This window comes from Gavia stellata, chromosome 14, assembly GCF_030936135.1.
Source record: "Gavia stellata isolate bGavSte3 chromosome 14, bGavSte3.hap2, whole genome shotgun sequence".
NCBI lineage: Eukaryota > Metazoa > Chordata > Aves > Gaviiformes > Gaviidae > Gavia > Gavia stellata.
Genome location: NC_082607.1, coordinates 8,967,692 through 8,990,780, shown reverse-complemented (window position 1 = coordinate 8,990,780; position 23,089 = coordinate 8,967,692). Strand labels below are relative to the sequence as shown.

The following is a 23,089-nucleotide window of genomic DNA, read 5'->3' as shown; positions in this document are numbered from 1 at the left end:
AATTTTACCATGGAGATCTTGTGTCTGCCATGACCCCTCCAACAGCTCACAGGAACACAGGAGGAATTAACCAGCAGTGAGGACCGGTTCATTCTTGCAGATCTGTGAAGAGTTTCATCTTAGTTCTTAACAGAAATACCCCCCCTCCTGCAAAAAACCAAACCCAAACAAACACCACCTAGTCCTCTGTTGGTAACGTGCAGCTCCTCCACGGCTTATACCACTCTCCTTTTTCCATCTAACCAAAACAGACCTAGGGCTTGTAACCTCTTTGGAGACTTTCCTGGGCTGCAGCTGAGATGTTCAACGCATGAAGAGCAGGCAACATTTCACGAGTGGCAACCCTGGAGGAGCTGGTTCCAGAGGAGGTGAGAGGAAAGGGAAGCGGGAGGAAGATTACCAGGCTCAGAACCATTTGTCATTTGCTCGTGGTTAGTATCTGTTTAGCTAACTGGCAATTGAGATCAACAGCTAGGATTTTTCCATCCAATCTAAGTGAGCTAGCAGTTGGGTTTCATTCAAGTAATTGTTCTAATGGATAATAATGTAATATTATGACTAGAGGGCTTATTACTAGAATGTTGTACTAAATTCAACAACCCGAACTCACCATATATTGTCCCTCTTGTGTGAGCTTCAGTTGCCTGTGAAGGAGCCTCAGAGTTGCGTGATCATCCCTAAAACCTTCTCCCCTAAGTTCCAACTTCGGAGAACACGTTATTCATCATATGTTGAATTCAGCCTTGGAGTAACTCCAGTGAAAACAAAAGGAGTAACAACAGGAATGGATTAGGCCCAATTGCTTTCACATTTCTCCAACTTGAATTTCCAATTCCAATACTAAAGGAGAAGAAAAAAAAAAAAGAAACCCAACATATGGCACAGTGACAAATACACTTCAAAACGTAAGTCTGCTTATGCTGTGACCTCATGCCCTTTGGAAAGTGCACCAAGGTGAGCTTCCTCAAGCTTCCCCAGAAGCAAAACCCTGCTGTCATCTGGCAGGAGCAATATATATTCCTACTTCTACCACTGTATTGTAACATTTTTGGCACAGAAGAGTCAAACCCATCCTGAACTTCTAGGCTGCTATGCTTGTGACTACTGACCTTAGACTTCTGAAAAAAACAGTATCTGCCAAGCTGAGCTATAAAGTCAGGAGGATTTCAGTTCATAAAAACATACAGAGTAAGAAGCGTGCATGCTGTACTGACCCCATTTTCCAGGGAGAGCTGTGCGCAGATCAGGAGAGGGCACAGTCTCACCTACAAATCTTCATCTGCTAGATCATCACCTTGGCATCTCTCTGGTTAAATAGATGTGAACCAACAGAGAGCAAGTGGAATAAGGATCGAGATAGAGAACCCCAAGCTCCTCTGCTGGCTATTGAACCAAGCTTTCTCTTGATGTTTACTGCACCACTCACTCATTAGCTTTTAAGTAAGTTCCTTCTAACTTTGACCTGCTGTTTCCTGCCGGGGCTGATGAGCCACGAGTGCAGAGTCGCTTCCTCTGGGCCAGTTCCTCAGTGCACGCTTTCAGTGGCTGCCACATGAAGTTAGCCTAAGAAAAAACGTTGCTCTTGTTTTCACTGGAGTTATTCCCAGGCTAATTCAGTGTGTTATAAAGGGGGTAACAGAATTATCCAGTGATCAAAGAACTAAACTGCAAGTCAGAAGTCCTGGGTTCAATTCCCAGCTCATATTAAACCAACGCTAACCATATGCCCTCTTTGTGCCTCCACACACTCATTTGAGAGTTTTAATAATAATGATGACATTCCCTTAAAGTTATTCCTAAACAAATACGAAATTTATGAAACATCACAGCAGCACAAAGCGTTAAGACCAAGTTTGACCCATGAGCTTTACAAAGTAAATGCACAGCTTCATTCAACTGACAGGCTGGAAACCGAGGAGTTCGGCTCAGCTGCTATCTCGCTCAGAAATCACTGCACATTGTTTGCAAACTTATCAGGAGTGACTTGAATTGTGAATTAGCTTCAGCAAGGCAGCTGGCAGGCTGCTGAAGCACACAATGCCTGCTGAATCTGCACTTCCTGTTGGAGACGTGCGAAGGAGAAGGCAAACTATGAAAGAGCAGAGAAACCGCTCCCAACTCAAGTCAAAACTACGTGCAGCACAGGCACAACAGGGCCAGTGGCTGCTGCGGGGGCCAAACCAGAATTCCCAGCAACAGCAGCGCTGATAGTACTCAGCCCTTGCACAGCACTTGCCATTGGAGAGATCTCAAAGCACTTGGTGAAGAAGATCAGGCTCATCCATCTTCCCCCACCTCCTCGGTAGGCTGGGTTAGACCGCAGAGCTGGAAGGGCAGCGGTTGGAGCTTCCCAAACCCACGCTGCAACCCTGCCGGCAGCTCTCCAGCACACAGCCCAAGGTTGGTGCTTGCTTATTTTTGTGTCTCGGTTTGCAGTAAATAATCCAATCTATGTCAAAAGCAGTGGTAGACACTGCGACACGTTCTAGCCAGCCTTACCAAGCACTCACCCGGGCACGACACTGGATCACAGCTACGTGGTCGGATGCTCACCCCGTGCAGGCAGATGTTCCCCTCGCGCTGCAGGTTACAAAGCTGGAGCTGCTGTAAATTCTTCAAGACCCAGGTCTGCGGGTGCCCACGCAGAGAAATAACAGAAAAATGTTTCCTGCGTGCGGTCTGACGGGAGCACTGCAGCATCAGCGCTTCAGGAAAAAAAAACCCAGCTTGTGCACTGCAATTCACTAGAACCAACTGAAATATGCCACAGCACGCTTCGAAAAGACTTCACGGGGCTGGGAAAACAGCCAACGTGCAATATACTCCCAGAAAAGCTCTCTTGCTGTGAGTAGGGCCTTTTCATTCATTTCAGGTTGTCAGTAAATTTGACCAAAGCCGCTTCTAGCATGGGACTGTGTTATAGTCAAAGAGCATCTGCCTTTTTTTTTTTTTTAATAGTTTTAATGTTATTAATACAATGAAGTCCAAACCTCACTCGGGAAAGTTAGCATTTACTCTGCAATTACCTCCGAAGAGGTTACATTGCGAGTGAAAAGAAAACATTAGAAGTTTCTAGCAATAGAAGTTGCAGGATGAACGCAGTTTAGATGCACTTCTGAGCAGTGTTACCACTGCTCATCAAACACCGTCCTGCGCTTTGCAAGCCACGATACGCCATCCCGTGGTCATCCTCATCACCGCTGACTTCTCACATCTGGTCCAAAGCACCCAAAGCATCCAAAGTTGGATGTGTGTTGTGCGTGCTGGCACTTACGGTTATTGTAAGTACTGTACGCGCTATGTTCCTTGTTCGTAACGCAAAGCAAGGCTGAAAAACTTCAGACACTCTCAAAAAAATACCTGATAAACCCCGGTAAGTGCAAACTGGAAGATGTGGCTGTGGCGTGCAGCTATACCACAACCCCTCTTCCTCAGCACAAGCCTTCTGTTGGCAACAGGGATAACCATGACACTTCCCAGGAAAACCATCGCTTTCTCCATACCACACAGGTGTACCAGCCTCCCATCCTGCCATGCCACCTCCTTCCTGCTTGGTGATGTTCCTCCTCCCGCTCCGCTGTGGTGCTCTCTCTACAGTCCCTTGTCCCACCAGGTCCCCCGTGCTCTCCCACTGGACCCACAGCTCTTTGGGCACCTCTGTCCCACTCGTACTCCTTCAATTCCCCTCTCACCCCATGAAGAGTTTCACCCACTAATGTCTAGGACATACCCTGATGTTTGACGGAAGCTGGCAAGCCCCTTCAGTAACCGTGCTGCTAAAGACAAGAAGTTGAGCATCCAGCCTTGCTTTGGTTGGTCAACAACTACAACTATAACCGTCAAGGCTGATGCAAAGTCAGTGTAAAGGGGGCAGGAGGGAAGCTGTGAAAGCACACCCAAATCCAGCTAGCCCTCCGTACCCCTCCTTCTTGCCCACCCTCCCCATGCTGCCTCACGTTGCTCACACTGCTGGGTTTTAATACAGGAGGGGAAAAAAAAAAATCAGGGAAAAAAAAAGAAGTGACCAGCAACAATAACAGTCCTCAAAAGGCAAGTGTTTCCTATTACAGTGCTAGTTCTTTCAGGCTCTTTGATGTCGCTTCTCCCACACAAAGCTGTTTCTTTCACAGTCTGTTCTTGCACACGAACAAGATGTTACACATACTATACGTAGCACATCCTCAACTCTTATTTAAAGCACATTTGTCCCAACTCACTGTACTTTGTTCTCGGTATCATTTTTCAAACCAATACTCATGCATCATAGGCACAGAGGCATTTTTATTCTAGCTCCCCCTTTCACATTTATTTTTCTTCCAAGTTCTTGGAGGTTCTGGTCATAAGGAGAGAAGTGTTCACACTTAACTAGGGTTGAGCCTGAGCTGCTAAGTTCATGGCAGTAGCTGAATTTTTCCAAAATTTGAGGGGCTTGTAGAGCAAAGGGCTTCCTTTGTCAGAGGCCAGATCCAACATTTAGGTTTAGATTCTGGACTAGTTAACTTTAGTTACATTCTTTATTTTCCTTTGGCCCATAGGTTTTTGAAACCACCTGCTTCCTACCTGCGTATTACAGATCCTAACTTTTTCATACTGAAAAAATTGCTGACCATGCATTGCGTTGATAAACCATTACAGTTCTCATGACAAATTTAAATTGCAAATTATTTGGGGCAAGGAAAATCTTTTTGTTCTAGCACAATAGGGTTTTCATAATCTGCATTATAAACTACCCCAATACAAATAATAGCCTGGCACTTCTGCCAACTTAACTTTGGGGGAAGTTCAGAAGTGGTGGGGACTGCGGCAGAATGCAGGAGGTTTCTTTAGGTGATGCAAGGGTTAAACCAGTCAACTTCTGCAAAAACAAACACATGTCATTGTCTCCAAGATTCATTTGACTAATGTTGTTAAATAGGAGTTACTTCTGCATAAACTATCTCCAAATGCCTTGCAGAATTAAAACACAATGGCTAATTCTTCCAGAAGACACACATTGCGTTATCTGAAAAATAATCAAAAATCCCAAACTCTGTTATACCCCAAAGTGAGAGACATGCAAAAGCCCACAAAGTCCACCAGGAATTTTACCACAGCTATCTAGCAAGACAGTCAACCTACAGTAATTAACAGCTAATAATAACTTGTGTTTGTATAACAGGTAAAAACCTCATGGCCCTCAGAAATAAGCTAAGGGAGACCAAAGGTGTTAGAATTACTACACAGTGTAAGATGATGCTTTTTGGACAGAAAGGAACTGCTAGACAGCCTGGTGTCACTAATGGGTCTGTTCAATCACAGAGGGTCATTACTGCAGACTGTTATTCAGAGACCAAGACAGGCGATGCCCTCGGTTTCTTAGCGGTGCACAAAACTTGTGGTCTTTCAGTAGCAAGTTCTTACTTTACTGTAAGGAGGAGTGTTTGGGGGTGAAAGCATATTGGATTTTGTTGCTGTGTTACTAATGATATGTTCAAAAGACTATTGCCTGCATTTAAAAAAAGAGCCTGGTATCAAACCAGCCCAATTGGTTTGCTAAAAATAGGTATTTCTTTGTTCTGGTTTCAGGTCTTATTTCTTTTAAAACCCCACAATCTTTTGTGATCACCAAAGCTAACATGCATTCTTTGTTAATAGCAAGAAGCTCCCTACTCTGCATTTCCCAACTTACAATGCAAGAACAAAACAAATTGCTCCAGGTTTAAAAAGAAAATATTGGCCCTGGCACGCTAATCAGAGGCAAGACTCAAACCCAAGGCCCAATAGGCCCCATATCAAAAGGCTTTAAGATCTAAAAGCAAGTAATAAAAAGCAGCTTTAATGCAAAACGGTTTGGACTGAAACAAGAGACTTCCGTTAAGTGCCCAGTTCACTAATAAAAAGGATAGCCTTGAGGTACATGTACAAGTTAAAAGTGGAAGTTGTGCGCATTTGTATTTATGGGAATGGCAGCGCGGAGCCAGCAGCCCGCTTACATGAAGACTCTTCGTCCGCAGCAGGAAGCAAACCCAGGCTATCATGCTTAAACCAGCTCTGCAGCCTATTTACTCCTTCAGAAGACAGACCTGCCCTAAAAACAACATCTACTTTTGATTTTAGCCTGATGACAAAGGTCCTAGCCGTGAATTAGATAACCAGCCCTTAAGGAAACCCAACCACCAACTCCTCCCCCTCTCCAAAGATGGCTAAAACTGAGACAACTGCTACTCTAATTTTGACTGGCAAGCATAGCTCGCTCTTTTGGGGATGGAGTGAGCAAAACAGTCCTGGACTTGCCAACAAGGAGTCTTTTCCTCCAAGTTTGAACAGCGCAGACGCTCATGTAAGTCTCAGTTGCTTGAAAAACGCACTTTTCATTTGAAAATTAGTTGGGTAAGCTAGGTCTACATTCAGGGCTAAAACTCTAATGTATAGTCAGAGCAGCTAGTTACTACATACTTCTCGCCGGGTCATCTGGTACCTTCAGTGACCCATCTTACATCAGTCACCAAATTTGCTAAGGATTATTTAACAGATCTCAAGAGAGACTGAAATATTGAATGGTAGGCAAAGTCCCTTTTCACTTACTATGGACAGCTGCCATTTATATAATAGCCTTGGAATACAAGAGGCAGTCTGTATAGCTCCAAAAATATTTCTTGGCCTTTACTCCAAAAAAAGCAAATGAAACAGTCCTATGACTTCATGAAATGTTTGAACTCATATTAATGCAAAGCTTTTTTTATTATGAAGTTACCGGGAAGATTATATGCAGATGAAATTCCTCCTGGAAAAACAAGTTCTCATCTTTGTTGTCACACACCATATATTAGCAGGGTATACAGATAAGAATGTGAATATTTGCAAAAAAGAATTTCCGAAGACTAGTCTATTGTGTTTGTGCACCAGAATACGAGAGTTCCAAATCCACCTAAGCCTGCTCAAGTTAAACTCTGCATCCAGCCCCCAACGTGGTTCTGTCGAGAGACATGTGCCAAGTTAAAGCCTTACATTTAAAATGTTTTTAGCATTTTGAGTTGTTAAAATGAGTACTCTATTTTTATCACGACTTTAAAAAATAATCCCGCTTTACTGTTTTTATACAGTATAGCTTTCCTTGTGCATTTCAAGAATGAGTTTTCCAATAAAGTCTGCAGGACTCAGATTTACATCCTCACCCACTGACAGTTTAATTACTTTCATTGTAGGAGAGAGTATTTAATCACATACAGTCACAAAAACAGCCCCTTAAATACAGGCTTTTGGGCCCATGATCCCCAATTTGAAATTCAATGAAGAGAATGAAACATGCATACTGTGACCCATTTCCTGACTCAGAACACTTGATATTATCAAAACATACAGAGTTCCACAGCTGACACGCACATTTTTCTAAACCATTGGTAAAATCCTTCCAGAATTTTAAGCCCATGAAATGAGGATTCAGTGTGCTTCAGATATGATCTAAAGGCAGTGCTAGTCAATGAGCTGTACAAAGACCAACATTGTAATGCTGTGCTAATTAACATATTAAACCCAGTCCATCTAAAACGCTGCTTGAATTACGCTGGTATTTTAACTTTTCTTCTCAACAGTTACAACATTAAAGGTAAAGCCATCGCTGGTGATTCTCAGCGATGGATATGCATTAATGATTCCTTATTTTAAAAAAACAAAAGGAAGGGGAAGAAAGACAAGAATTCTCAGACACTCATCGTGGCAATTCAGCGCACGTAAGTCTGGTGAAGTCATAGAAAGCAGTTGTTAAGCCTGTCAATAGTCATATACTAAAGCTGACTACCGGCACCAGCTGGTCTTCTTCCCCAAACTGGTATCTAATCCATTACAGACAAGACAGCTAATAAATCCAGAAGTGCAACTTTTAGTCAGTTTGGTCAGAATATGCTGTACTAGCCTTTACACTGCAACAAAGATTGATTCCGTAAGCGGCAGCAACTCACATGCAGGTTAAGTGCAAATATCAGCTATCAGACTATTAGAAAACTTAGTTTTAAGACAAACAAGTGGTCTTACAGCTATGTGTGTGAAACAGAATACAGTCCTAGATGGGACCTATTACATTACACAGTGACATTCATTCTGAAACAACAGACACAGCGTGTCTGTGTGTGTTTTACATATATATTTTATAAAAGAGCAATGTCTTCTGGAGTGGAGAACAGCCAGAACACTAAAAAAATGCTGTAACAAGAGTGAGTATTTGCGCGTTTGCTTTATGAAGCTTACATTCTAATGTTTACAAAGGCCAGCACTTATATAAGACTCTCCACTAACAAACAAATCTGGAATACATCAATTGTACAGGTAAGTCAGCCAAAAATAAGCAATAGCTATGCTCTTCTCAGTTTTAAGAAAGCATGCAATAGGTTTCCCCCTTCTGCCACCCCTTGTTCCGATTACTAAAACACAGTACCAATAAAAGCACGGTATAATGAAACTGGGGCACAGGTAACAGGTTGAATTTTATCACAGACTATTTATCAATATTTTGCAAATGTAAATGCAGCCTTCTTTTAGCATCAAGAAGGCAGAGAAGATACAAGCAGGAATAAAAAAATAATTAAGCAATTTAAGACATCAAAAATTCAAGAAATAGCACTGGGCATATACAAATAAAATTAACATTCAATACTGTAGAGCTCATTTAAAAATGGCACCAATGGACAGTATTTTACAATATGCACATTTATTTGAGGTGGGGAACTAATGCTCCACAGGTGAAAATGATAATACAAATAATAGTGCCACTGTTGGCCCGTTATGGTACTTCTTACAATTTAATGGAAACACTTTTAAAAATAATCTGGTATGTACACGTCTTCTGGAAACTCAACGGCTTCTTCAGAGCAGAAAAAACTATGGTTCTCCCCCTCCCCTTTTAAGCCAGACAGTATTGCCAGAGGTTGTGCTCACTTTTAAAGCACATAATCTTACTTTAAATTCAGTGCTATTTTCTTTCAAAAAGATCAGAAGTTGTACTTTTAGATAACAAAAGCATTTATGTTACAAACATTCAAAAATGGAAGCTTATGATTCTGGCAGACAATGTTGCGTATTAAATACAAACCAGCCAGCAATTACTGAACATAAAAAACTTATTCAATCATAAAAAAATACTATAATTCATCACCACAGACTTTTTACATAGTTATAAATAATAAATAGCATAACACAGTAGATTACAAACGGATTTATTTTGCTCCGTTAAAGTCTTTAAAAAGTCAAATATCTATTGTCTTACCTCAGACCAAGGTACTGTATCAAGACTACTCATAGCTCAAACACAACTCCTTAGCCGAACAATTTGCAGAGCTCGTACTCAATCCAAACTTTTAAGTCTTTCCTTAGAAATCGAATGTTCACTTAGCTGTCTGCCCTGCTCATGACCAGCAAAGGTACAAATGCTGTACACAGCGGCTGCAAAGGGTATTCCTTGGGCTGCCATCTCACAGCAGGGTTGGGACTGCCCACAGCACCTTGCAACGGAGCACACACCTCAGAAAGGAACACTAAGGAAAGTAGCATCGACGACAGATTCTGGTAAGCACTCTACAAACAAGCTGTACACAAAGGACTTTTCCCACCCACCCCTCTGGTTTACATTCCGTAATTTTGTAACAATGTCCCCTAAGGCACAAAAATACCTATGACCTCAATGCCACAGGAGACATCGATGGTGCCATACATGGTTCTCCTACACAGTAGTTTAAATAACTTAAGTTATCTGCACTGTATGTCTTAGATCGAGGCATGGATTAACTTTCCTTGGCCAAATCTTGCTGAATATTGATCTTATTTCATACAATCTGTAGGATAAAGGATCTGGGGAGAGAACTATGCAGCTATTTTAATCATGTTCATAGAGTACTGTTATTTCTTCACTGATGGCAAAAATGCCAGTCATTAGTTATTTTGTTGTGTTTGGGTTTTTTTTAATGTAATAGATTGAGATTTGCAGACCCACTGTGGTCTTCTGTAATAAAAACAACTAGCAGCACTAAGAAAAGATTTTTTCCTTCTCCCTTCTGTAAGAGAATTTGAGGCTAGTGACTGAAAAAAAGCAAGGAAAATAGTTTTACTCAGTTGTAGAAGTGCCAGAGAATAAATTAGTTTTTTCAAATCCTTCCGAACCAAATTATTTCCCTAGACATAATGACCACAATAATGATAGAAGTATTTTCCTAAAAATTGCAACACTAATAGGTAGATACCTATTCTCGGAATCAAAAAGTGTATGCAAGTTCCTGAAAGCAAAAAGTTAGTATAATCTGAGCAGACATCTTGTTTAAAAAATAAATTCGCAAAACCAGACATTAATATGGTCTACAATGTCCATTAAATGGATAAATCAAAATCACTGGAAAGTTGCCAAGGATTACAGTTACAATATTTTTTCCTTTTAATAATCCATGTGTTAATGGTTCAAGGATCAGAGTTCGTTTCTCTGTACAAGTGTACAGTAAAGGAACAGCACAGCCAGACACTGACTCAGAACTTATTAAGTCACTTAGGTGAGAGATCATCCATCAAAATGAATGAAGAGCATGAGTTTGAGCATGTTACTGGAGACTCTGTGGTTATGCTGCCTTTAGTCAGTGAGTCAGAGGAAGAGCCAACACTGCTGCTACTCCCATCAAGAATATCTGAAGACAGGCTGGAGAAAAAAGAAGACGGTTATTTAGTAACACGGGCACGATGACTTTGTGTACAAAGCTAACGTACTTTTGTCTTTGTAGAAAAGATGTAGGAGACATATACTACCACTCAGTCTTTACTGCAAGACTGGCAGCCCTGAAGACTCCTTGTTTTCTGTAGCATGTTATATATATATTCATGCTCCTTATGGGAATGAGGAGCAGAATTTTATTTTTTTTTAACATGCAAAATAAATTATGACTCTGACTTTAATCAGTTATAGAAAGGAGGTGAAAACTAATGAGAATAAAACCTCACAAGGTTATAGGAAAGGAACAATAAGAATCTAACCAGCAATGCAGCAAAAACGTCATTAATTAGCTAGTATGTTCTTCAATGCTGCACTACTCAAAGCAAGATTTTGAAACCTATTTTTCCCTTGTAAGTAAGGAATGCTTGTGTTTGGATTTCAAAGTCATGATACGAGATTCCAGAGGGAACATAAATTGATGCTTTTGCAATTTAGCTGGAAGCAACACGAAGAAAATATTTCTAGGCAGTTTCAAGTCTGTAGGTAAACTGAAATTATAGTAATACAGAGTTGATATTTTAGAATACTTAGTATCTGACTCTTAACGCAAAAAACCTCAGCTTTTTATGATCGTAATACAGAAAGGAGAGAGCCTATAACACTAAAAATCATGAGTATATCAACATGAACTATGTAACTGCAGTAACTATTTACATACACATTTTCTAAGTATTCGGGCAAGAACCACAGATACTACATGACCACTGCCTACAACATACTGCAATGATGAAGCATCTTTGAAGTGAAGTAACTTTGCTTATGAACCAACAAGGCTTTGTAACAATTATATTCAGTTTTGATACACAAAATCTAGGCTAGAGTCTGCTCAGGAAGAATTGATCAAAGGAGCAGGAACATTGTCACACTACACTATCACAGGAATAGTTTCCAGTAATGTGCATACGCAAGCTACACACAAAGTATTTTTTCCTGGAAAAAAAACCCAAACAACAAAAAAACCCCACCAAAACAAGAACGCTTGTGATAAATGCACATTCCCTGTTTTGGCATTTCAGGGCACATGAAATATTTTACCATGAACTGAGATCTGTCAGATGTGTAACATCTGGAGAAAGCATGTTGGTTGTTCCTTGAAAAAGTCTCTTTGGCTGACTTTCAGTTTCCATTTCACCTAAGGAAAATAGTGCAAATAATCAAACTCACTTGAGTCTCTAGAACATCCATTTAGTATTTGTCTATTGTAAAAGAGAGGTTTGTCCCACAATAGAGCAAGGTTGCATCTGCAACATGGTAAGTCCTTGAATTCAGCCAGCCAAGCACTTGGGTAAGACATTAATTTGATGCTAGCTGTTGTTTAACCATCCAGTTCACCCTTAATTTAACTAATGCTTCAGCAGTATCTGAGGGGCTACAATGATCTCAAAGACACAAAACCAGGCACTTGCTACTTAGACTACAATCAGACAAAATAATCTAAAGCAAACTAATTACTGTGACTTAAAATTAAGTAAGCAGTTGAAATGAGGCAACTGACATAAACCAAAATACAGACATTAAAATTCTTAGTGATTATGAAAATAGGAACGCCAGCTTGGCTCACAGTTTTACCCTTATGCATACAACAAATTCTGATGCATATGTGCACTTTTACAGAAAAGCTGAATAGAAAAAAATTGGCATGAGTATGCATTTTCACTTACTCATCATGGGTCATATTATCTTTGTACCTGTGATCATCTGATATTAAAAGATTAAACATGATGGGGAGAATTCACATAATCTGTTTAGTATAATCTGCCCTGAGAATGGGCTAGCTCATTAATAGCTTCTGTACAATAGACACGTTGGAAATATAATGAACTTCCCAATAACAAGCTTAAAGAAAAAAAAATCTCTCAGCTACAATGTATTTTAATTTTTAGTTTGGCAACAAAAACATGTGAAATGGAAACAAATTTTCTGGCTTTCTACCTACACTTCACAGCAATTGTGGTGTCAGTTTGAAAAACTGTCATTCGAGGTTAAGCATTACAGCAAACCAGTATATATTAATGTTATGCAAAGGAATTATACTACCACTCATTTTATGAAAGACTGATAACCCCCCCCCCCAAATTTCCTATTTCCTTTAGCCCACAGGGATATATTCCCTTCTTTGAAGGGAAGGAATAACAGCTTCTGTCAAGCAGAATGGGCAAAAAACATTTAAAATACTTGGTCTTATACAGAAATGAAGAAAACCCAAACCACCAACTTAGGTAACTCTTTTGTCACTTGAAATGTCAAAGACAAATCTGCACTGCTACACCACATTGCACAGTCTACCAGGGTTAATTCCCTATAGCAGTGAAATGTTCTTCAATACATTGCTTTCTTCCCTCCATATATCATGGTGTCAATTTGTTACCATGTCACGTCTGTACAATATGAACCATAAAGCTACTGCTAAAATTCAGAAAATAACAGGATTATGTATTTAAGAAAATAAATTAGGTTCATTTCAATGAAATAGATGTTTTAAAATTAAGTTACATTTTGAAAATTCCTTGATATTTCATGTAAAAGAGGCAAACTCGTATCTCCACTTCATAAAAGATGCTCCATAAGAGCACATGGATAGGGTGAGGAAAGTTTGCCCTTTACCTGCACTGTTTTTAATACAATCTGTCTAAAGTCTACTGTGAAATATTTTCAGTCAAACAACACAGTATTAATATCTATTCCCTATTGATCCTTGAGCTTGATCAACTTTTGTTCAATTTTTAGTGCCTCTAAAATTCATAGAAAATAACAGCCAAGATAGAATTGGCATCTAAGAGAAGACTTGTCTCTCTCCCTGTCAATTCAGTATAAATTAGACAACAGTCCTAAAAAAACAATAAACAGTAAATTGTCTGGAAGACTAAATATAATTCTTGTAAAATAAAAGGATATGCTTTTGGTGCAGTTAAGAATGCCTAAGTTAAAAAAATGCAGAAAGGATAAGCATAGCTAGAGGCCCACTTGCAAATATCTCAGTCTTACAGTTCTGCTATGGAGACTTGTTTTGGGATGTAATTTGAATATCCTTAACACAGAATACTTCCAGGAAAGAATGCAGTTTTCACCCTTCAGGAGGAAAGAGCACTGATCTATTCCATTTCTCTGAACGCTCACCTTCTGAACTTTCAGAGTAAAAACAAACATTCAGTACTAAGATTAGAAGATACTGCATGATAAGCAACATTCCTAAGATGATCTGAAGGGTGTGCACAGTACAATGGTACTTTTAGGAATGTCAGGGCTTACGAATATTCATAACGTTTAATTTGATGTGGAATAAAGTTTGCCTCTTTCAAGCAGTAGCTGCTTTTAAAGTTTTTCATTCTTGTGATTTAGACTAACTGCTTTACCTTATGTAAGTTACAACTGGCAAATTCCAGTTCACTGTGGATACAAGTACATTATATTTACACAACAACAACAAAAAAAAAACCCACAGAAAAGAAAGAAATTTATCCAGCTGCAAAACTACATCCATATTAACACATCAGATAATGTAAATACACATACCTTTTCTTTTAATGGGGCCAAGAACGCTGGGCCTGATACAGTTGATTGGACTTTGACTCCTCCTGCTAGAGAGAGAATACCAACAGTCAGGTCTATAAAGCTTCCAAGCTTGAACACCGCCATACCTAGCATCAAATTGACACAACCATATCATATGAAATGTTCTTTAAAACTACTCCTGCACAACTGGAATGCTTAGAGAATCAAATATATAGATAACAAAGAAGTGCTGTCTATTAGAGCAGATTATCTGCCACACAAAGTTGTATTAAATTTTCTAGGGTCTTCTTCCCTTAGTGCATCACATCCTCACTTCAATCCATTTCCAAATTGTGTGTAGTATTTATATAAAATTGATATGCCGACAAAGTTCATTTGAAGTACCTAGGAATTCCCCCACGAGTTACCAAGTCTAGTTTAAAGCTGACACAGGCTCCTGAAGAGCACCCACAAAAAGCTACCACTGGTAAAGGTTGAACTTTCAGGGCATTTTTATGGGGCAATACTTCAGCTACTGTAAAAATAAAGGTTTTCTTTAATGCTTTAACATCAACTTTAACTAACTTTTGTGCTAGCCTTGGAATTTGAGCCTACGTATACCTGTTACTTGTAGATGTTACTTACCTAGAGAATCGCCTTGTTGGACTGGGAATAGGACTTGGAGGCAATCCATTACTGCTCACAAACATTTGCAATGATGGTGAAAAACATTGCTGCAGAAAAAGTCACATTAAGATGCTTCAGAATTTCCTTTTAAATACTCAGGTGTTTCCCCCCCACCCTCCAAACAAAACATCCCCAGTAACAGAATAAGGCAGAGATGATCAAACACAATCTTAGAAGCATTAAAACTTAATCTGCAAAAATATACTGGCTAATGCAATACTGCTCAGATTAACCTAAAATTCAAACCTACAAGAAGCTTGAAATTGAAATAGACACTGTTTTTTAAGACAGTTGTTTCTGTTCTTCCTGTTACATTTAGGAACAGCAGTACAGTACTCAGGACTTACTTCTTTCAAGGGGCTTGTTAGAAAAACAAGTTTACTCGAAATGCATCCGACCTGAAAATTTAACGCAATATTCCAGAGTAGAACAGATTATTTAGCTCTGTGGTTCTGCAGCTAAGCCGAGCTTAGCCCATGAATGCCCGTAGCTAAGCACAAAAACGTTTCTGCCAAGTTATCTACTACTGCTTTACAGTCACGATTCCAAAGGTACAGGAGCAGCTGCCAGCATCAGTGTTATACTAGAAACACATTTACCCAGCACTAGTACGTGGCGGTTCCATGCATCAATACTGGTAGAGGCATGCAAAAAATAGTAGCAGTACAAAAGCAGAACCACAGAAGAGGGTGAAAACAAGGTCAAGCAACCCATCTTTAAATACAATTGCCAGTTTCTCTATGCTACATTTCAGTTTTCCAATCCTGATTGGAAAATGTAGTTTATCTAAGATCCACCTCTTCCCTTTCCCCAGCATTTGCCATCAGTCTTCAGTGCAAGTTCAGCATGTCTGAGTCCTCCTTCACAGTGAGTTTATGCCTTCCTTTCCATAACTGATGGACATATTTTCATCCTCCTCACCACACAGATTTGCAGCTTCTGGTCTCTGCCTAGACTCTTACTCTACACATATGATATATTCTGATTTTGTTGCTTCTTCCCCAGCATCCACCCACTTATGCAGCAGAAGTTCATGTCCAAAGCAGATTACTCTAATGACCTCTTCCAGCTTCCCTAGAACCAGAATCCTAACCTGTCCAAACATCACATAAATAGCAGCAACTGAAAACATTCAGTGTGACAGAACCGGCACACTCTAATGACCTCTTCCAGCTTCCCTAGAACCAGAATCCTAACCTGTCCAAACATCACATAAATAGCAGCAACTGAAAACATTCAGTGTGACAGAACCGGCACACTGCTTAAGCTCTGCAGGCTCTAAGATAATAAGCATCTGATTCTTAGAAACCAGTAAAATGTGGGTTTGGGTTGGGGGTTTTTTGTTGTTGCTTGGTTGTGGTTTTTTTAAAAAACCATCAAAAAATCTGTGAAGTTACATGTCGTCATGGTTCTCCTTGGTCTCAAATGCTGAAATGTTCTCTCAGTTTGGTATTTCACTTATCCTACCTTTCCTATTCCTCTTGTAGGTGAAGGTGCAGGCGAAACTGGAATGAAGTCTATTCTCTTTGGGGAGGAAGATTTCTCAGACTTGTCCAAGTCATTGTCGCTCTGTAAATACAAGGTTTCAAACTTAACACTGGCACAGGACATTACCTTAGAATCCAAGACACAACCTTCTCATGGAAAGTCATTGGGCCAAATGCACAAAATAGCTAAAGCAGATGAACTTAGGTTCTTCTTAAATTATTTTCACAGTTAATTCCTCTCTTTCTCTTAAATTCATCAGTTGAGTGTAAAAGCAGAATTAAATAGGAAACATCTATAAAGAGATTACCAGACTCAAGCTTTCCTCCCACGACTGGCTTATCTGCATTGCTGTTTGCACTTCCCTAGAATACAAAAAATCCCATCAGTAGCTACAAAGAGGATAACTATGGCTATTTTATCATCTTGTTTCAATAACACTCACCTTTCATGTGCTGTTTCTCTGTTCATTAAATCCACTCCTTCCTCCTGCAGGAGATAAGTGGCATAAGTTTTCCCATAACATTTGATTCATCACAGGTACTTGGAATAACACTTGTGATTCAATAATTTGCCGTTATAATTGAAATATGAACAGTAGGAGTACTCCAGAAAGAAGAGACTGCTACCAGCCCAGCTTACTGTTTCTCTTGAATGAAAAAACACTTCAAAAGGTAGTTTAAGCACGACAACAACAAGCCTTGCAAGGATGCTTCCTTGCTGAAATTGTCTTTAAAAAGACTCTGTTTCCTCTAGTACTTGAAAAACTCAATAGGAAAGAAACTCCCATTATGTAAACACTTCATTATTATATAATACTTCTCATTCTGTTATTAAATATACAGATAAAAACTACACTTACCCTTCTGATCTGATGAAGTCGGCTACTAGGAATACGAATAGGAGATGATGACAACAACTGAAAAAAAGTGACAGCCACAATGATTAAATCACACATCAACAGCTTGCATACATCCTATTTACCATCACCTACATTCTTAGTGAATTCAAAGTGAGCTGTACAACTACATGTGGATGACTCAAAGTTGCAATAAGAAAACACTGACCTTCAAGAGAGAAGGCTTGTTTTACCACTTACAAATTCATTCTATCACTCAGCACAGATCTCAGACTTGGAAGCGGATACTACTTAGCATCTCAAAAACACAAATAGCTATATATGCCATTTAGGCAAGTGAGGTATTACAAATGAAACTACAAACATTATACAATTCCCTACTGCCTAAAGTAAGGCGACAAACTCCCTTATGAACTTACTCAACCAGTTGGCTATTACAAGGAGAAATCTCTATGTTTCAGCTCAGTCTTGAACAACACTCCCTAAAACTTTACTTTTGGAATTTTTCAATTACATACAATTTTACACATCTAATTCCTCTGGAACTTTGGCTACCATCACATACAAATAGGCCAACAGTTCCCACTCAGGATGCCCATGTATCTACTCTAACACCTACTGATTTGAGTTCCAAAATTTTGGATTCTTATTTTTAAGAAATCGCATAATAGAAGATTTTGAACTAAAATTCCATCTCACTTTTTCTGAACAGAATAGAAGAAACATATTGCAGGACTTTAAGTTCTATGGGTTTTGAGAAAAGCAATGCTTAACCTTCACCTCCCTCAGATAAGAAAGCAAAATTTTAGTGGAAAACAGCATATAGATCCCCGAGTTGACAAGGGAAGGGTGAAAAAAAGAAATGCAACATCTTTGAAAAGTTAAATAACTGTAGTACTCTACACTACCACACTTACATAATAGAGGGCAGAATATCACCCAGCAAATAAACTACTACTCTTTAAGTGATTTTCTGTTCGGCCTTTGCAAAAAAAAGAGCGGCCCTGTCAAACAAACAGGTCAACGAAGACTTGTGACTCTCTCTTCCGTTTTTACAACAAATTAAAACACCCTTTCAAGACTTCTAACTGTGACAGCAGTTTTCTCTTCCAACCCATGGTCAGGTCCAAATTAAAGACTGTACTTAACACTGGGAATCACACAGAGCTTCAGCTGTTGTTCTCTTCTTGAGGACATACAGTTAATACACCACTATTATTTCATTGTAGGTTGCAGTTACAGGTGAAAAAAATGCATATTCTGCAGCCTGCAAGCTTGCTAGGATGCTTACTGCAAATACAAATCAAGTTTAACCTCATTTCTCCATCCCAATTATTGTTAGGTGTAAACAAAACATGCTTAAGATTCCTTACCATACTGTGACGGCTCATAACTGTTGTACTGTTCCTGCGAGTTCGCAACACGTAAGGCTGAAAAACCTGTGAGTTGTCACTGGAGGGGAAAAAAAAAGTTTTGTGAACAACCTTCTAAGGTGTGCTTTGCTTAAAACTACACAGTGCTACGATACACACGACAGCCTCCAGTGCACTGAAAACATCCACTGTATTTCAACAGAAGCTCTACTTTCACTGAAGGAGCCCAGCAAGCCCTCTTCTCCTCCAACCTGTGGAGACCCGCACACTGCGGTTCTGCAGTTACCAGGAGTAACTCGCCGCCCTGACCCGAGCATTCCGAGTAACAAGTGACACGTTTCAGAGGCCTCCACCACGCACCAGCCACGGCGCGGGGAGAGCTAGGGGCCTGCGCGAAGCGTGGCCGGCAGCGGGGCTCGGCAGGCTCCGAGAGCGCACGGGGCCCGCTGGCTGCGGCGGCGACCGATGCTGCTCGAGCAGCCGAGCCCCGCCGGGCAGGTCGCTCCCGGGGCGGGCCCAGCTGCCGCCGGGGCTGCGGGGCCCGCCGCTGGCGCCGCGGGCCGGGCCGGGCCGCGCTCACCTGAGCCCGTGGATGAGGGGGGCGCTGTTCGATCTCCTCAGGCCGCCCCCGTCGCTCGGGGCCGCGGCGCTCCCCGGCGGCAGCTCCAGGTCCAGCTCCATTTTCTCCTGAGCCATCGCGGCAGCGGCGGCTCCGGCTCCTCCCGCTCCGCCGCGACGCCCATTCACTGCCGGCGGCCGCAGCGGCTCCTCATGCCGCCGCTCCCCCCGGCCAGGCGCGGCGTGGCCGCCCCTACAGGCCCCGCGGGCGGCGCCGCAGGCAGAGTCCGGGGGCGCGCCGGGCCCGGCGAGGGGGGCGGCCCCAGCAGCGCCCCATGCCGGGGGCGGCCCGTTCCCCCACCCGCTGTCGCTGACGGACGAGCTCCCCGCGCGCGGTCCCGCTGTCCGCGCCGGTGCTGCTGCGGCCGCCGCCTCCGGAGGGGAGCGAACGCCTTGGGCCGGACTCCCCCCCCGCGCCCGCCGCCGCCGCACAACGCGCATGCGCGGGAAATGGGGCGGAGGCAAAGCTACCCGCTTTCCACAACGCAAGCGTCCTGCAACTGCATCCCGGCACTGCGCATGCCCACGAGACCGGCATCAGGCTCCCGCCCCAGCTTCGGCTGCGCGCAGACTCCCGGGAGCCTCCGGAGGGGGAGCGCGCGCTGACCGGCTGCCGGGGCAGGGCCTGCGTTTGAAACGGTACAATGGGCGCCGAGATGCACTGTCGCGTCAGGCGGGGGCGTGGCCTAGCGAAGGACGCGGGTTCGAGTCCGACGGCGGCCGTAAGCCTCGCTGTACGCCTAACTGGGTGGATGCCGGGCTGGGCTCGTGCCCTGCCCTGACGGGAGGCGGCCTTAGCGGTGTCCAGGGCCAGGTTCCCTCTCTTCGACTTAAATCACGCGGCCTTTTCCAGTGTTCTTCCCAGCTTTGTTTGGCTGCTGAAGAATGTAATGTGTTTTTAACGAGTAATGAGAATGCAAGCCTCTGCGCCGTTTTCAGAAATCTGGCATAAAGTTCATTAAGAGACATGTGATTCTAGTTCTTGGCTGTATTTAGGTTTTGGACTGACCTTTACAATTCATTCCAAGTGATCAAAGTATCTTCAGTTTGTGCTTACTGATTTTTATTTCCCCATATTTTTCTATAATAACAATTGCAACACGCTCATTTGTCTCTTACACGCAGGGGATCTTCAGGGTCTTTACCAGCACCAAATTTTAAAAGGTTTTCATTTTCTCCCGGGAAACAGCAATTCTTTTTCCACAGCGCTAGGTACAGAAACAGTTAAGATAAAGTTAGGATTTTTCATCATTTCAACTTTCTTATGTGGGAACATAGCTAAATGAATTATTCTCTAACTTCAAAACGATTGAAGGTAGATGTTCCTAGATAACTGAGCGGAACTATTGCTTATACAGCTTGCTATTTACTATGGTACCTCCTTGCATTTTTTGTTAATCAAGACCAACTCGAGTGTATTGCATTTTTGTACCTTCAGAGACAGTGTATATGTCTCATCAACTGTTTCTGTTGATGCTCGCATTTCTTGCATTATACTGACACTATTAACAAAGAACTTTGTGCCTATTAGGTACCTGAGAGGAGTTAACAGCCCCACGAGATTACATTTTAAACATTTTCAGGATGTTTTCAGTATGTATTTATATTGAAAAACCTGGAGACAAAATTCCTTGCCTTGTATTACCGCAGAAGGAACACAATTCACAGGCCTGTGCCACTGCTTACATGATGATATATCGTAGCCAGCAATGACACCTTTCTGGGAGATGATACATAATTGCCATCTGCTCCAAAAATAAACAAGGTAAATAACATAAAACTGTCTTTTGCTTGATTTCTAATCATTATGATCAGTCACTGGAAAATATGGATCTGCTGCTGCAAAAGGAAAAGGCTGTTAATCACCTCTCACTGCTGCCATTCACTAAAAGGAACACGACACTAGAGCTTTAATACAGAACCTGCACCATTCTCCTTGTCTAGCGCTTCAGCACAAGTGTTTCACAGGACAGCTGGAGAGTGCCCAAGGAAAAAGTCAGCAACATCCAAAATGTAGTTGTGAGCTCAAAAGCATCAGCTTCACGTACCCAAATTTTCTAGTGCCAGGCACCAACACATTAACCTACTGCCCGACCAAGGTTTACCATAGCCAAGAGAACCTTAATGGGAATATAGATACAAGAGAAACCGGGGACTGTCAAGGTGACCCTCAAAGGCCCGAGGAGGGTAGCGGGACAGAGAAAAGGGGCTGTGGGAGAGTTGTGCTACGGAATAGAATGACGTGAAACATGGAAATGAGGAAATGACTGAGTTAGAGAAACAGCGCAGATGACCATGGCAACAGGGATTAAGAAACAAGAAAATATGTTAAACAGAGCCTTGGTAGGATACAGGTGAAGGATGGAGATTCAAAGTGGGGAAACGGAGACTGGGAGAATGACATAGGTGGGTACAGTGATACTGAGGGACCGGTGGGCACGCAGTTACAGCGTGGGCAACAATGAGGGAGTTATTTCATAGTATTAGGGAAATATCCCTGTGGGTCAAATAAATGCAGCCACCCAAAGTTAAAATATGCCATCAGCCTTAAATAAATCAGTAAGCATGCGAGCTGTGAAAAAAAATGTTTTAGCTATTTATAACCTACTCTTCTTCTCTGGGTATTTTTGTTCTTAAAGACTGCCTGAAAATCTCACCTGGAATACAAACTGATGAAGAGATGCCTGGGCCTGCAAAGAACCATCACCTGTATTTCTGAGAAGTGACAGTGGTTAGGTATGAACTCAGATGCTTCATTTTTGATATTTAAAGGTCAGCATTGTAGCGCTTAGCGAGACAGTACTAATGAATATACTTTAGACACCTAAAATAATTAAATCTGAGTTGTAAATATCTAGCTACAGTTAAGATAAAATTATTTAACTACAGTTAGATGGATGGGTACATGGCAACAGTTAAGTATTGACACTGACACGTAAGACAGTATGTGCACAAGGACAGAATTGCTCTCTACACAAATGTTTAGACGGGGCTTGACAGAAACTGCTATGGCATAGAAGAATAAGGGTACAGGCGTCTTCTACAGCACTGAGTATCTGTGCCTCAGAGCCGAGCTCGACGCATGTAACCTTAGCGCGGGGGGGGTCAGGGCCAAGCAGCCGGCCTGGGCTCTCCCACACGCAGCAGCCGGGCCAGGCACCCCCGCGGAGGGGGCAGGTGCGTTTTTAAGCTTTCTCACCGCTTGGAGCTGCGGCTGTACATCTCCAGGCACAGGGGAGCCCCGGCCCCTGAGAGCACCCCGCCCCCGGCGGGCAGTCCCGCTGGCAGGCCGCGCCGGCCCCTCGGTCACCTCACCTCAGCGGCGGAGGCTGTGCCTGTCCATCCCGCCTCATGTCTCCCAGTGATTTTTGCTTGTCCTCGCCTGAGAGGCTCAGCGGGAACAGCAGCACCGAGACCGCACCCCTCCACGCACCGGGCTGGCCTCAAGCCCGGCGGCAAAGAGCCCCGGGGAACCGGGCTACTCCGCCGGCAGCCGCGACCCCGACGGCTGCGGGGACACTCTGCGCATGCGCCCCGCCGTCGCGGGCCCACCGGCTCGGGCCCGCCGTGCGGGGGCTCCCTGTGGCGCATGCGCGCTGTGCGGCGGCGGGCGCGGTGCGGTGTCCGGCCCGAGGCGCTCGCTCCCCTCGGGAGGCGGCGGCAGCAGCGGCGGGGGGAGCTCGTCCGTCAGCGACAGCGGGTGGGGGAACGGGCCGCCCCCGGCATGGGGCGCTGCTGGGGCCGCCCCCCTCGCCGGGCCCGGCGCGCCCCCGGACTCTGCCTGCGGCGCCGCCCGCGGGGCCTGTAGGGGCGGCCACGCCGCGCCTGGCCGGGGGGAGCGGCGGCATGAGG

General features: G+C 42.8%; 1 protein-coding gene, 1 long non-coding RNA gene and 1 other non-coding gene across 9 annotated transcripts; all 3 read right to left on the bottom strand.

The window, feature by feature from the left end:
- Positions 1 to 8,536: 8,536 nt before the first annotated feature.
- On the bottom strand, positions 8,537 to 19,345 carry PABIR2 (PABIR family member 2). Of its 7 annotated transcripts, none has more exons than XM_059824255.1 (10): positions 19,200 to 19,345; positions 18,620 to 18,698; positions 17,250 to 17,306; positions 16,833 to 16,876; positions 16,698 to 16,752; positions 16,370 to 16,471; positions 14,861 to 14,949; positions 14,237 to 14,301; positions 11,759 to 11,855; positions 8,537 to 10,651 (listed from the first exon to the last, which is right to left on the bottom strand). In XM_059824255.1, the coding sequence occupies exons 1-10, from the start codon at positions 19,313 to 19,315 to the stop codon at positions 10,501 to 10,503; spliced, it is 855 nt and encodes a 284-aa protein (XP_059680238.1). In that variant the 5' UTR covers positions 19,316 to 19,345; the 3' UTR covers positions 8,537 to 10,500. The 7 variants fall into 7 exon arrangements, with proteins under 7 accessions (XP_059680238.1, XP_059680232.1, XP_059680235.1 ...); XM_059824249.1 differs by having other exon boundaries at positions 17,250 to 17,313; positions 18,615 to 18,698; positions 19,200 to 19,315; XM_059824252.1 differs by having other exon boundaries at positions 14,237 to 14,298; positions 17,250 to 17,313; positions 18,615 to 18,698; positions 19,200 to 19,315.
- On the bottom strand, positions 10,737 to 10,881 carry LOC132318199 (small nucleolar RNA U109). Its single transcript, XR_009484300.1, has one exon. It is a non-coding gene; the product is annotated as a small nucleolar RNA U109 (small nucleolar RNA).
- A 949-nt stretch (positions 19,346 to 20,294) lies between the features above and the next one.
- Positions 20,295 to 22,722, bottom strand: LOC132318166 (uncharacterized). The gene is made up of 3 exons (XR_009484292.1): positions 22,553 to 22,722; positions 21,895 to 21,952; positions 20,295 to 20,445 (listed from the first exon to the last, which is right to left on the bottom strand). It is a non-coding gene; the product is annotated as an uncharacterized LOC132318166 (long non-coding RNA).
- Between the last annotated feature and the right edge of the window lie 367 nt (positions 22,723 to 23,089).

What these genes read in the sequence shown, in the direction of transcription:
- PABIR2 (XM_059824249.1), bottom strand. Translation starts at nt 19,315, where the DNA reads ATGGCTCAGGAGAAAATGGAGCTGGACCTGGAGCTGCCGCCGGGGAGC. An exon ending in CCCCTCATCCACGGGCTCAG is followed by an intron (nt 18,699 to 19,199) that starts GTGAGCGCGGCC and finishes TTTCCCCTCCAG; the next exon opens with TGACAACTCACAGGTTTTTC. An exon ending in GGGAGGAAAGCTTGAGTCTG is followed by an intron (nt 16,472 to 16,697) that starts GTAATCTCTTTA and finishes TTGTATTTACAG; the next exon opens with AGCGACAATGACTTGGACAA.